This window comes from Cucurbita pepo, chromosome LG04, assembly GCF_002806865.2.
Source record: "Cucurbita pepo subsp. pepo cultivar mu-cu-16 chromosome LG04, ASM280686v2, whole genome shotgun sequence".
Taxonomy (NCBI): Eukaryota; Viridiplantae; Streptophyta; class Magnoliopsida; order Cucurbitales; family Cucurbitaceae; genus Cucurbita; species Cucurbita pepo.
In genome coordinates this window covers 5,115,992-5,131,207 of record NC_036641.1, presented here as the reverse complement: position 1 = coordinate 5,131,207, position 15,216 = coordinate 5,115,992, and the positions used below count along the sequence as shown (strand labels likewise).

At 41.8% G+C, this 15,216-nt stretch overlaps 2 protein-coding genes across 2 annotated transcripts; one reads left to right on the top strand and one right to left on the bottom strand.

Moving 5' to 3' along the window:
- Positions 1-38: 38 nt before the first annotated feature.
- LOC111792670 (acetyl-coenzyme A synthetase, chloroplastic/glyoxysomal-like) lies at positions 39-10,894 on the top strand. Its single transcript, XM_023674221.1, has 18 exons — positions 39-477; positions 572-718; positions 1,506-1,661; positions 1,757-1,879; positions 1,946-2,114; positions 3,455-3,537; positions 3,946-4,047; positions 4,118-4,206; positions 4,294-4,384; positions 5,615-5,728; positions 6,871-6,947; positions 7,164-7,242; positions 8,281-8,349; positions 8,428-8,603; positions 8,699-8,755; positions 8,835-8,925; positions 9,661-9,759; positions 10,519-10,894. The coding sequence occupies exons 1-18, from the start codon at positions 301-303 to the stop codon at positions 10,702-10,704; spliced, it is 2,085 nt and encodes a 694-aa protein (XP_023529989.1). The 5' UTR covers positions 39-300; the 3' UTR covers positions 10,705-10,894.
- Positions 10,895-11,708: 814 nt separating this feature from the next.
- On the bottom strand, positions 11,709-13,531 carry LOC111794090. The gene is made up of 4 exons (XM_023676221.1): positions 13,277-13,531; positions 13,041-13,202; positions 12,136-12,206; positions 11,709-12,049 (listed from the first exon to the last, which is right to left on the bottom strand). Exons 1-4 carry the CDS (start codon positions 13,488-13,490, stop codon positions 11,846-11,848), a joined length of 651 nt encoding a protein of 216 aa, XP_023531989.1. The 5' UTR covers positions 13,491-13,531; the 3' UTR covers positions 11,709-11,845.
- Positions 13,532-15,216: the final 1,685 nt, after the last annotated feature.

The window sequence follows — 15,216 nt, the reverse complement described above, 5'->3', positions numbered from 1 at the left end:
CTATTTTGAGTATACGAAGCCGATTGATTACCCAAAAGTGACAGCTGAGTCGTGCTCGATTTCAAACCGGCAGTACGGTCAAGCTCCCCCAAACGAATGGTTCAAGCCGGCGCGTCTGATAATCGGCAGGACTCGTAATTGGTTCCGCCATAGAGACCAAACCGCTCCATAAGCCCTTAATTATTTGAGAAACCGTTGCCATTTGGATGTGTTCCTCATTTTCCTCATCTCTTCCGCTACCATTGTCAATAGTTCTTCTTCTTTATTACTTCCTCTGTCAGAATCAGGGCCGACAAGGCGATGGCCGATATGGGTTTCCGGAATGTGATAGCATCCATGGATCCATTGGCTACCTCCCGTAAGATACCTCTGCTCAATGCCACTGCCATTGGGGAGTCTCCTGATACCCAAGATGATCATCTCATTATACCGGATCATCAATTCTCTTCCCGTGCTTGTATTTCCTCCCACGATCAGGTTCATTTCACTTAATTTCATTATCATTGATTCGTTTTTGTGCATGATCTCATCTGGGTTTGGTTTGCTTGTTTTGAATCTATTACTCTGTTAGTATTTGGAGATGTACAATAGGTCCGTTGATGACCCTTCTGGATTTTGGTCCGATATTGCGGCTTCTGAGTTCTTTTGGAAACAGAAATGGGATCAGAAAGTCTACTCTGAGAATCTTGATGTCCGGAAAGGTGAAATCAAGATAGAGGTGAGCCTCAATTCTCATGATCTTTGCTTTCTGGCTTGTTAAGTGTGAGATCCACATTGGTTGGGAAGGAGAACGAAACCTTCTTTATAAGGGTGTGGAAATCTCTTCCTAGTACTAGATGTGTTTTAAAAACTTTGAGGAAAAGCTTACCGAGGACAATATCTACTAGCGGTGGACTTGAGCTGTTACAAATGGTATTAGAGCCAGACATTGAGCGATGTGTCAATGAGGAAATTGAGCCCTGAATGGGGTGGACACGAGGCGGTGTGCCAGCAAGGACTTTAGGCCTTGTAGGGGTGGATTGTGAGATCCCACATCGGTTGGGGAGGAGAATGAAGTATTCTTTATAAGGGTGTGGAAACCTCTCCCTAGCAGATGAGGTCGGGGTGTGAAATCCCACATCAGCTGGGGAGGAGAATGAAGCATTCTTTATAAGGGGTGTGAAAACCTCTCCCTAGCAGACATGGTCGGGGTGGATTGTGAGATCCCACATCGGTTGGGGAGGAAAACGAAACATTCTTTATAAGGGGTGTGGAAACCTCTCCCTAGCAGACGGGGTCGGGGTGGATTATGAGATCCCACATTGGTTGGGGAGGAGAACAGAACATTCTTTATAAGGGTGTAGAAACTTCTTCCTAGCAAACTCGTTTTAAAAACCTTAAGAAAAAGTCCAAAGAAGACAATATCTGCTAGCGGTGAGCTTAGGCCGTTACACGTTTCGTTTATCATTAATTAGAACTAAAAGATCACTCATTTCTCTTTCTCCTTTCAATACTATTCCGACCAGTGGTTCAAAGGTGGAATCACCAACATTTGTTACAACTGTCTCGATAGAAACATTGAAGCTGGACTTGGGGCAAAGGTTGCTCTCTACTGGGAAGGAAACGAGCCTGGTTTTGATGCCTCCTTAACTTACACTCACCTTCTAAACAAAGTTTGTCAGGTTATTGTAAACTCCTTGTTTCTTCATAAACTCGAACAACCCACGAATTTTAATGCCACTTTTGGTCTGACTTTGAGCTTATCCATCTGCCAAAGCTAGCAAGCTTCTTGAAGGCTAATGGAGTCAGGAAAGGTGATGCTGTTGTGATTTATATGCCCATGCTAATGGAGCTTCCAATCGCCATGCTTGCCTGTGCTAGAATTGGTGCTATACATTCGGTACTCATCAACTTTACTCCTTGTCCACCTACCTCGAATTCTCTTTGATTTTCTTTATTATTTCAGGTTGTTTTCGGGGGGTTTTCTTCAGAATCTCTTGCTCAAAGAATCATAGATTGTAAACCAAAAACTGTGATTACGTGCAATGCTGTTAAAAGGGGTTCTAAAGTTATCCATCTTAAAGACATTGTGGATGTTGCTCTCACAGATTCAGCACAAAATGGAGTCTCTGTAGGTGGGGAACTTTTGAAGTTTACTGTTGTTATAATTATACTTTCTGTATGTGTTTGCTTTGTGTTTATGAACCTTTGCAATGATATTTCTTTGTTGAAATCGTAATTTTCTGTTCGTATTCAGCTTTCTTTTGTAGGTATGTCGGGGAGGAGAACGAAACATTCTTTATAAGTGTGTGGAAACCTCTTCCTAGTAGACGCGTTTTAAAAACCTTGAGGGGAAGTCCGAAAGGAAAAGCCCAGAAAGAATAATATCTGCTAGCGGTGGGCTTGGGCTGTTACAAATGGTATCAGAGCTAGACATCGGGCGATGTGCCAGCGAGGAGGTTGAGCCCTGAAAGGGGGTGGACATGAGGCGGTGTGCTAGAAAGGACGTTGGGCCTTGAAGGGGGGTGGTTGGGGCTCCCACATCGATTGGAGAAGGGAACGAGTGCCAGCGAGAACGTTGGGCCTCAAAAGGGGGTGGATTGTGAGATCTCACATCAGTTGGGGAGGAGAACGAAACATTCTTTATAAGGATGTGGAAAACTCTCCCTAGTAGATGCATTTTAAAAACCTTGAGGGGAAGCCCGAAAGGAAAAACCCAAAGAGGATAATATCTTCCTGTAGTGGGCTTGGGCTGTTACAAATGGTATCAGAGCCAGACACTGGGCATTGTGCCAGCGAGGAGGTTGAGCTCCGGAAGGAGGTGGACATGAGGCGGTGTGTCAGAAAGGATGCTGGGCCCTGAAGGGGGGGTGATTGGAGTCCCACATCGATTGGAGAAGGAAACGAGTGCCAACGAGGACACTGGGCCCCGAAGGGGGATGAATTCTGAGATCTCATATCGGTTGGGGAGGAGAATGAAACATTCTTTATAAGGGTGTGGAAACCTCTCCCTAGTAGATGCGTTTTAAAAACCTTGCGGGAAAACCCGAAAGGGAAAACCTAAAGAGAATAATATCTGCTAGTGGTGGGCTTGGGCTGTTACAAATCCAGACACTAGGCGATGTTCTAGCGAGGAGACTGAGCTCCAAAAGGGGATGGACATGAGGTGGTGTGCCAAAAAGGATGCTGGGCCCTGAAGGGGGGTGATTGGAGTCCCACATCGATTGGAGAAGGAAACGAGTGCCAACGAGGACGTTGGGCCCCGAAGGGGGATGGATTCTAAGATCTCACATCGGTTGGAGAGGAGAACGAAACATTCTTTATAAAGGTGTGGAAACCTCTCCCTAGTAGATGCGTTTTAAAAACCTCAACGGGAAGCTCGAAAGTGAAAACCCAAAGAAGACAATATCTGCTAACAGTAGGCTTAGGCCGTTACACATTTCTTCCTTGTAACCTCTTTCATCTCTTCCTGCAGCAACGTGCCTTACGTACGAGAACGAGTCAGCACTAAAGAGAGAATCCACTAAATGGAAGGAAGGGAGGGATATATGGTGGCAGGTTTGCATATCCTACTTCATGCTAATTCAAATATTATGTTCTGTTCAATGCCCCTTGTTTCCCGTTGATATATGTATTTGCTGCATGCTATCAACATGTATAACCAAATGTATATTTATACCGCTAATGATGAAATATACAAAAAAAGGGCCTCGAGGTATCTCGGAACCCTTCCTCCCTCACAAGACGAGGGAAACCTGTAGTTACCGATCTACTTGGTATTCTCGACGAAGCCTATATATACACCCATATAAAGTGGCGAGACCCCTTAAAGCAACAAGGGAGAATGGCTAGGTTGATAGCATAGGGTTAAAGAAAAGACGAATATGAAAAGACGTATCGCGTAACCGTCCCTATGAATCTAGAAATGAACTGAATGCTGTACTCGATTGGTTGTAATGTCTGCAGGATGCTGTCTCAACATATCCAACCACATGTACAGTGGAGTGGGTTGATGCAGAGGATCCACTTTTCCTGCTTTATACTAGCGGGAGTACAGGAAAGCCAAAGGTAAACCTTTTCCATCATTTAGAGCTGCTTTTCTACTTTGACCCGAACAATCATAGTTCGAGTTTTGTAGGGTGTTCTTCATACAACTGGAGGATACATGGTGTATACAGCAACGACATTCAAGTATGCATTTGATTACAAACCGTCCGATGTGTACTGGTATTTCCGAAACTTAGATCAATCGTAACGTCCTTCGATGTACATTTATGTCTACGGTTTCATGACGTATCGTTCGCCTGATTTTAGGTGTACAGCTGACTGTGGTTGGATCACTGGGCACAGTTATGTCACGTATGGACCTTTACTCAATGGAGCTAGTGTTGTTGTTTATGAAGGGGTAATGATTGTCCATTTCATTTTTCTTTTTCCTTTGATGTTTGCGATTTGTGTCTAACAAGTGTCGAAGTGTTTGTCGGATATAGACACGCTAGCCAAACTAAAGTGTATGTGCTTTTTAAAATGAATGTAAGACAACCTCGGTTCGTGCGAGATGGCAGAACCATTCTGGGCTAAGGTTTGGTTTCATGGTGGGCTAGGCTTTGGAGAGTAGTGTGAATTTCTTTCTGTCATAGAATTTTGTAACGGCTCAAGCCCACCGCTAGTAGATATTGTCCTCCTTAGACTTTCCCTTTCGGGCTTCCCCTCAAAGTTTTTAAAATGCGTTTGCTAAGGAGAACTTTTCACACCCTTAGAAAGGGTGTTCCATTCTCCTCCCAACCGAGGTGGGATCTCACAATCCACTCCCTTCAGGGCTCAGCATCCTCGTTGGTACTCGTTCCTTTCTCCAATCGATGTGGGACCCCACCAAATCCACCCACCTTCGAGGCCCAGTGTCCTTATTGGCCCACCCCCTCGTGTCTACCCCCTTCGGGGAACAACCTCTTTACTGGCACATCGCCCGGTGACTGGATCTGATACCATTTGTAACGGCCCAAGCCCACCACTAGCAAATATTGTCCTCTTTATACTTTCCCTTTCGGGCTTCCACTCAAAGATTTTAAAATGCATCTGGTAGGGAGTTTCACACCCTTATAAAGGGTGTTTGATTCTCCTCCCAACCAATGTGGGATCTCACAATCCACTCCCCTTCAGGGCCCAGAATCCTTGTTGGCACTCGTTCCTTTCTCCAATCGATGTGAGACCCCACCAAATCCACCCACCTTCGGGGCCCAGCGTCCTTACTGGCACACCCCACATCGTGTCTACCCCCTTCGGGGAACAGCCTCCTCGCTGGCACATCGCCCGGTGTCTGGCTTTGATACCATTTGTAACGGCCCAAGCCCACCGCTAGCAGATATTGTCCTCTTTCTTTCCCTTTCGGGCTTCCCCTCAAGGTTTTTAAAACGCGTCTGCTAGGGAGAGGTTTCCACACCCTTATAAAGGGTATTTCGTTCTCCTCCCCAACCGACGTGGGATATCACAAATAAAAATGCTCAGTTTTGGTCGGAGTGTTAGGAGTCATTATATGTTGTATGCTTGTTTCTACTTACTAACATTACATATGTTCTGTTTGCACCTACAAAATGATTCGAAGTTTTGACAAAAAACTGTGTCTTTCCTGCTGCAGGCCCCAAATTATCCCGATCCTGGACGTTGTTGGGACATAGTTGATAAGTATAAGGTGACAATATTCTATACCGCTCCAACATTAGTACGGTCCCTCATGCGTGAAGGGAACGAGGTACGTCGTGGTTCTAATCTTATATTCCTAAATGTTGTTGAGTCGATGACATTGTAAGAACATCTAACATGTGATTTCGCGAGGTGAATATCGATCCTTTTTAGTATTTTCCATTTTCCGGATATTTCGAAAGTTGAAAGTTGTAAGTACTTTAGAAAATATACTTGGGAGATGAGGATGTAACGGCCGAAGCCCCCCGCTAGCAGATATTATCTTCTTTGGGTTTTCTCTTTCGGGCTTCCCCTCAAAGTTTTTAAAACGCGTCTGCTAGAGAGAAGTTTCCACTCTTATAAAGAATACTTTGTTCTCCTCTGCCACCGATGTGGGATCTCACAATCCACTCCCCTTTGGGGCCCTGCATCATTGCTGACATTCGTTCTCTTCTCCAATTGATGTGGGACCCCCCAATTCACACCCCTTCGGGGCCTAGCATCCTTGCTGGCACACCGCCTCGTGTCCACCCCCTTCGAGGTCAGCCTCCTCACTGGCACATCGCTCGGTGTCTGACTCTGATACCATTTGTAACGGCCAAGTCCACCGCTAGCAGAAATTGTCCTCTTTGGGCTTTCCCTTTCGGGCTTCCCCTCAAGGTTTTTAAAATGTCTGATAGGGAGAGGTTTCTACACCCTTATAAAGAATACTTCGTTCTCCTCCTCAACCGATGTGGGATCTCACAATCCAATTGGGAGGTCCCACATCAATTGGAGAAGAGAACGAGTGCCAGCAAGAACGCTGGGCCCTAGAGGGGAGTGGATTATGAGATCCCACATCGGTTGGGGAGGAGAACGAAACTTTCTTTATAAGGATGTGGAAACCTCTCCTTAGCAGACGCATTTTAAAAACCTTGAGGAGAAGCCTGAAAGGAAAAGCCCAAAGAGGACACTGTCTGCTATCAGTAGGCTTGAGCCGTTACACGATGTGAGGTGAGGAAATATTTGTCTTAAATGCATCTCTATAATCTTTGATCACTTGGGTTACTTTTTTTTGTCTTATATTTTTTCTTTCCCAATAACATTTAGCTTTTATTATGGCTAAGCTTTGAGTTCTAATCTTCCTACGCCCCTACGAGACTTTGCTCATGATCTTCACTAAATATTACATAAATAGTATGCTGACTACTCTAGAAAATCCTCTTCCTGCAGCATGTTACTCGCTACTCCCGAAAATCCTTACGGGTTCTTGGAAGCGTGGGCGAGCCAATCAATCCCAGTGCATGGAGGTTTGACTACTACGATGTCTCGGGATCCTGAGTCATTTTCTCTCCTTGACTTGTATCAGTAGAGCATTCTTCATCTAAAGACTTTGAATATCATGAACTTGTCTAAATCAAACTATGATTGTTGATTCACGAATTATCTTAATATTTTAGCCTCGAAGACAACTTTCGTTTTGTTTCAATTAAAAGATGCGTAAAATGCTCGTTGATTTCTTGTAGGTGGTTCTTCGATGTCGTTGGAGAGTCGAGGTGTCCTATATCGGACACATGGTGGCAAACGGAAACTGGTGGTTTCATGGTATATATTTCTTTTACCATAAGAAATGGCTTATGGTATTATATTTTGATAAGCCTTTAGGTTAATAATTCATTGATGTTTACAACTAATATTTTAATACTAGTTTCACATTTTTATGTTAAGTTTATCTACAAAGAATAATTACAAAAAGAGTTCCATTTGTAAGAGCGGAACTTCACCATTAGCCGATATTGTCCTATTTGGAATTTTCTTTCTGGGCTTCCCCTAAAGGTTTCTAAAACGTGTCTGCTAGGGGGAGGTTTCCACACCCTTACAAAGAATGTTTCGTTCCCCTCTCCAACCGATGTGGGATCTCACTACCCTTGTAAGGGTGTGGAGAGGAGAACGAACCATTTCTTACAAGGGTGTGGAAACCTCTCCCTAGCATACGCGTTTTAAAAAACCTTGAAGGGAAGCCCGGAAGGGAAAGCCCAAAGAGGACAATATCTACTAACGGTGGCTTGGGTTGTTACAAATGGTATCAGAGCCAGATATCGGGCGATGAGCTAGCGAGTACACTGGCCCCCAAGGGGGTGGATTGTGAGATCCCACATTGGTTGAAGAGAAGAACGAAGCATTACTTATAAGGGTGTGGAAACATCTCCCTAGCAGACGTGTTTTAAAATCTTGAAGGGAAGGCAAAGCCTAAAGCGGACAATATCTGCTAGGGAGAGGTTTCGTTCCCCTCTCCAACCGATGTGGGATCTCACTACCCTTAGAGTGTGGAGAAAAGAACAAAGCATTCCTTATAAGGGTGTGGAAACCTCTCTCTAGCAGACACATTTTAAAATCTTGAAGGGAAGCCTGGAAGGGAAAGCCCAAAGAGGACAATATCTGTTAGTTGTGGGCTTAGACTGTTACAAATAGCATCAGAGTTAGACATCGGGCGATGAACCAACGAGGACGGTGGCCCCCGAGGGGGTGGATTGTGGGATCCCACATTGGTTGGAGGAGTCGAAGCATTTCTTATAAGGGTGTGGAAACCTCTCCCTAACAGACACCGTTATGTTGCAAGTAACTAAGATTTTTGTCTGGCAGATAACTCCATTACCAGGTGCATGGCCTCAGAAGCCAGGCTCTGCTACTTTTCCCTTTTTTGGAGTTGAGGTATGTAAACATACACGAGCAGCAGCTACCTTTTCAACATTTCATCCTTACATTTACCCCCACAAATGATCAATGCAGCCCGTACTGGTGGATGAAAAAGGTAATGAAATTAAAGGTGAATGCAGTGGATATCTATGCTTGAAAAGCTCATGGCCTTCAGCATTTAGAACTCTTTACAATGATCAAGAAAGATATGAAACAACCTACTTCAAGCCATTCCCTGGCTATTACTTTACTGGCGATGGCTGCACCAGGTAAATCAAGGCGCTCGATCTCATGTCTGTCATGGTACCGATCGGAGTTCGAACTCATTGAGTTTAAAAACTAAGTAATGTACTATATCTTCAAGGGATAAGGATGGATACTACTGGCTTACTGGAAGAGTTGATGATGTTATCAATGTCAGGTTTGTTGGTGTTTCTTCTTTAAGCCATATGGTTAGAACTATCCATGCATCTTTGTGGTATGATCGTTATGTTTTGCAGTGGGCATCGTATTGGCACAGCAGAAGTGGAATCTGCTTTAGTTTCACATCCCCAATGTGCCGAAGCGGCTGTAGTTGGTATCGAGCACGAGGTAGGTTTGTTGGTTTCGATTTGTTAGTTGGCGGTGAGCATAAATGATGGACGTAACCCATTTGCTTGGTGCGTTTGAATTTTTTTGTGAGATCCCACTTCGGTTGGAGAAGGGAACGAAGCATTTCTTATAAGGGTGCGGAAACCTCTCCCTAATAGACACGTTTTAAAACCGTGAGGCTGACTGCTATACATAATGGGCCAAAGCGAAAAATATCTGCTAGCGGTGAGCTTGGGCTATTACAAATGGTATTAGAGCCAGACACTGAGCGGTGTGCCAGCGAGGATGCTGGGCCCCAAGGGGGGTGGATTGTGAGATCCCACATCGGTTGGAAAAGGGAACGAAACATTTCTTATATGGGTGTGGAAACCTTTCCTTAGTAGACGCGTTTTAAAACCGTGAGGCTGACAGTGATACGTAACGGGCCAAAGCGGACAATATTTGCTAGTGGAGGACTTGGGCTGTCACAAATGGTATCAAAGTCAGACACCGGGCAATGTGTCAGCAAGGACGTTGGGCCCGAAGGGGGGTGGATTGTGAGATCCCACATCAGTTGGAGAGGGTAACGAAGCATTCCTTATGACAGTGTGAAAACCTCTCCTTAGTAAGACGCATTTTAAAACCGTGAGGCTGACGACGATACATAACGGGCCAAAACGGACAATATCTATTAGCGGTGAACTTGGATTGTTACATTTTTTTTTATCTATTTGGTACATATGCTTTCGCTTGCAGGTGAAAGGACAAGGGATTTATGCATTTGTGACTCTAGTGGATGGTGTTTCTTATAGTGAAGAGCTAAGGAAAAGCCTTATTCTCACGGTTAGAAACCAGGTCAGTCCATTATTTGTGTACCACAAGATTCCATAACCCTTTTAACGAGTGCTTGCTGGCTCCCCGTGGATTGTAAGATCCCACATTAGTTGGAGACGGGAACAAAACATTCATTATGAGAGTGTAGAAACCTCTCCCTAGCTTTTAAAAATCTCGAGGTGAATCCTGTAAGGGAAAGCCCAAGGAGGACAATATCTGCTAGTTGTGGGCTTGGGCTGTTATAAATGGTATCAGAGCCAGACATCGTGCCAGCGAGGACGTTAGGCCTCCAAAGGGATGGATTGTGAGATCCCACATCTTCAGAGAGGGGAACAGAGTGCCAGCAAGGATACTGTGCCCTAGAGGGGGGTGGATTGTGAGATCCCACATCAGCTGGAGAGGGGAACGAAACATTCTTTATAAGGGTGTGGAAACTTTTTCCTAGGAGACGCGTTTTAAAAACCTCGAGAGGAAGTCCGAAAGGGAAAACCCAAAGAGGATGACAATATCTGTTAGCGGTGGGCTTGAGCTGTTACAAATGGTATCATAGCCAGACATCGAACGACGTGTCAGCGAGGACGTTAGGCCTCCAAGAGGGTGGATTGTGAGATCTCACATCAGCTGGAGAGGAGAACGAAACATTCTTTATTAGGGTGTGGAAACCTCTTCCTAGCCGACGCGTTTTAAAAATCTAGCCCGAAAAGGAAAGCCTAAAGAGGATGATAATATATGCTAGCGGTGGGCTTGAGCTGTTCCGGGTTCTCTCTCGTCCGTTTTCAGATAGGAGCATTTGCAGCACCTGACAAAATTCATTGGGCGCTCGGACTTCCAAAAACAAGGAGTGGTAAAATAATGAGAAGGATTCTGAGAAAAATTGCGTCGAAGCAGCTAGATGAACTTGGAGACACTAGCACTCTAGCAGATCCTGATGTGGTTCATCAGCTCATCAGCCTTGCTGATCGCTGAATGGCACTATTACTAATGATATTAAAATCATTCAAAGTTATACTCATCTTCAACCTACCTTATGCATACAATATTGAGTTAAGTTCATCAAAACTCGTCTTTCCTGACATCGTTACTAATTTGATATCGAGTTGAATTCTATTGTTATATCATTGACCTCTTAAATATAAAATGATGAGCTATTTCTGTATTTCGTTGTATCACGACGGATATCATACTTTGTTTGTATATTTAAAATGTGGTACTAACGGTTCTATCCATTTATACCATTTGATATATCACTGGTATCTTTGAAAATTCTGATGGGTAAAATCGTAATAACAAAGTCTTTGATTTATAACCGATTTATCCCGTTAGTTTATTTTGTTCTTTATTTTTTTAGAATTTGGCTAGAAATTCAAAGGTTTTGTTACTAACGACAAAACTTATGGTAGAGAAATGACGAGAAACCCAACATAATTTGATATATCATTGGTATCTCTAAAATTGTAATAACAAAGTCTTCGATTTATAATCATTTTATGTTTAAAAATTAAGTTTATAAATACTATCTTCGCCCTGGGTTCAATTTTTTAATTTTATTACTAACGACGAAACTTATTGTAGAGAAATGACAAGAAACCCAATATAATTTGTAATATCACTGGTATTTCTAAAAATTTTGAAGGGTAAAATTGTAATAACAAAGTCTTTAATTTATAATCATTTAATATTTTCTTAGAACTTTGGCTAAAAATTCAAAGGTAATAGTAGAGAAATGACGAGAAACCGAACATAATTTGATATATCACTGGTATCTCTAAAAATTCTGAAGGGTAAAAGCGTAATAAAAAAGTTTTCGATTTATAATCTTGGAATTTGGCTAGAAATTCCAAAATTTTATTACTAACGACGAAACTCATCGTAAAGAAACGACAAGAAACCCAACATAATTCCCAGAAACCAAAATCTAAACCGCCATCAAAACAAGACCTAAAAAATCAAGACGAGATTCAAATATTTTGTAATATTTGCAAGGCCCGAGAGTTATTGCTACAAATGAAAAGATTTAGAAACGGTACAATGAATCGATGAATTTTCTGTAAGATTGACATATTTTCGGATCTACATCTGACAGTGACCGATCTCATTGAATAATTTGTCAGACGGGAAGAAAATGGATGAGATATGAAACCAATAGACTATTAGTTGGGACAACCATTAGGCAGCCAGAAAGTGTGGTGCCATAAAAACCTATATATTTGCCTGTTATTAATGGCAAACTACTGAAAAATAACCTTGGCTTAAGAAGAACTCGGTACTGAGTATGCTCAAATCCATAGCCCACCGTTGAACATTGTCCAGCCTGCATACCATTGTTATATTTAATTTTCAAGTTTTTTAAATTTAGTTTCGGTTTCGTTCTTGAGATTTCGATAAAAAAAATAATACCTCTGCGGTAAGCATAAACTCCTGCGATGCAGTTGAGAATGTGACTCGTGAAACCATTGTAGTAATATAAACTGTCATACAAAAACGAGTTAATAGAAACATATACAATCACGCGAAGAACTCAATCAACCTAACCTGTATGGTTTAGATTAGGTTATCAGTGTATTTATCGTTAGATTGGTTTGAGTTCATTAGGGTTCTTTAGATTTTTAAAAATTCAACTCAAATAAACACCATTGTAGAGGGTCGGGATTCTTAATACCTGACCTATATGGTTTAGATTAGATTATCGACGTATTTATGGTTAGATTGGTTTGAGCTCATTAGGGTTCTTTAGATTTTAAAAAATTCTAACCCAAATATTTTCATTAGGGTTTCTTCGTGTTTAAAAAATTTACGATCCACCCACATATTTTCCAAAGAGTTTTTTGATGTTTAAAAGATTTCGTTTCTTGGTGTCTAAAAAATTTACGATCCACCCAAATATTTTCATTAGGGTTTCTCCGTGTTTAAAAAATTTCGTTTCTTGGCGTTTAAAAATTTACAATCCACCAAAATATTTTCATTAGGGTTTCTAAAAATTTACAATCCACCCAAATCTTTTCATTAGGGTGTCTTGGTATTTAAAAAATTTACGATCCACCCAAATATTTTCTTTAGAGTTTCTTCGTGTTTATAAAATTTAATTTCTTGGTGTTTAAAAAATTTACGATCCACCCAAACATTTTCATTAGAGTTTCTTGGTGTTTAAGAAATTTCGTTTCTTGGTGTTTAAGAATTTCGTTTCTTGGCGTTCAAAAAATTTCCAATCGGAATAATTGGGTTTGCTCTTAAAGGATGGTAACGATCGGAATAAATTTGTTTTTTGATCGTAAATACGAAAAAGTAAAGAAGAGTGATATTACCTGGAGTATCTGGGAAGACAGGTATATGGTATAGGATGTAATTAAAGCATTCAGCTTTAACGTTGAAATGTCTAGCTCTTATAACTGAAGCGTCTTGCACCGCTGGGATAAATGCAAATAGCGGCAAACATAGTTTGGACTTTGGCACAGGCCCTAAAGGAGCTGTTAAAAAGCCAAAGTGAGTTCTTGAAACCTAAAGAAACCAAGAGTCTTGTTTCTTGACAATAGATACTCACATGAATTCTCTGATATCAACGTGGCTTGAAAAGGGTTATCAAGAGACATAGTGATGGTATCAAAACCTGTTCTAGCGACAGCAACGGTAGCATCACGAAAGTATTGAAGGGAAACGTTGGTCGAGAAAGGGTTATCGACGTAATAGTTGACGCAGAAGTTGCCAAAAATGTGTAGCCTTGCAGTGAAGGAAAGGGAAGGGTGTGAGGTAACCATGGAGAAGCTGTATTGTGAGAAGCATAAGTTGGCTATTTGGTTGATGTAATTTGAGAATAGGTAGATTGCATCCATTATGGGATTGAAGTCTTGAAGCCTCATGAACACCATTGTGTTGGTAATGTGAACAAGGGTGGTTTCTATTGCTTTTCAAGTTTGAGCACAATTCATTCTCCTAATTGAATTGGGTTTAGGGTTTTTATAGGATCCCTTTGCCTCCTTGGCTCTTGTGAATTACCTCAATTGTTAAATTATTTATTTTCTTTATGATTTTGGTATGCGTATGGTTGAAAACTTGGCTCCTACTCCTTCTCTTCCTTCATCTCGTTCGTCCTTCGTTCTAGTGAAAAAGCTCACCCCTGTCTTTAGACGAGAAAGCCCAACGATCCATTTATAGGAAATGCTACAACCCATTATTCTTCTTTTGACGATGAACCACTCTGGTACGACAAGCTAAAGGGACCTCTATGCTTTGTCCCCAGTGCATAGGGCCGATCCCCGTGTGCTAGAGGGAAGACTGGAAAGTTTGGGTAGACTTCTATTTAGACTACTTTAGGGGTTTAAGGTTTAGGGTAAAGGTAAGGGTGTCACGATCTGATGAACAAAAGTAGGGTAAAATTGTTATTGTGTGTAGAAACGGGTGAAGATCCGTAAATTTTCCTTGAGAGGGGATGAGGGACAACATGAGGAGACATTACTATACGTTAGAGAGAAACCCACCTCGATGGTGGACGTGAAATTGCTTAAGTAGATGATATCAGGGAAGAGCTTTCTAGGCCCTTGAAAAAAAAAAGCATGTAGTTACTTAGTAAGTTAAGAAAGCAATAAGAGTTCATAAATAGATGGCTTATGGAGTATTTTTTATATTTACCCGCTTCTCTTTTCCTTTTTCAGGTACAAGTCGAGGTGGGAAGTTGCTCGAAAGCTGTGCTGCCATAGAGGGTGTTAAGAAATCCGGCTTCTATTTTGTAAATAAATTGAAGAACACCTATTTGCATTGTTTTCATTTTGGATTTTGACAATGTTGCGGTATATTTTTAATTTGTGCGAAAATTTACGGTATTTTACCATATTTTTCGTATTTTTAATTGTTTGTATCATTCTACTTGTTTTTGCTTTCTTCCTTTTGTCGCAGTTCGATTTTTTGAAGTTTCGAAAATTGGATTATGATAGGGACTAACTTTCGAGAGACATGTTTAGTCGAGACTTGGTCTAAATGTGGTAAAAAATACCTAGCGAACAAAGTTTAAATTTTAACTCTAGTGAAACTTGGCTTCGCCAAAAGGCCTCATCTATATCAGCCCGGCTCGCGAGGCGTCTCCCTCGCAGTAGGGTTCCAAACCTCGCCTCGCTCTTGTGACATGCTATCTTTCCCCTCTTCATTCCCAAGTCAAGGGTGAGTCCCATGCGTCAGTTTGTGGATCGCGGTCTCNTCCATGCGTCAGTTTGTGGATCACGGTCTCACGCACTAATCCCTACAGGTGAAACGATACTTTATTTCAAACTTGGCAAAATAAAAAGCAAAATTTCTCTAGAGAACAAAATTAGGGTTTCTACCTTTTCAAACTTCGAACAAAAACAAATTAGGTTGAGTTTTACCCCCAAACAACTCGAATAACAAATGAACTTTTGGTTTTGAACTCACAAATCTCGAACAAAAAAATATTTGATTGTGTTTGGTCCAAAATTTGCGAACTCTCCAAGGGATGAAATTAGATTTTTTTTC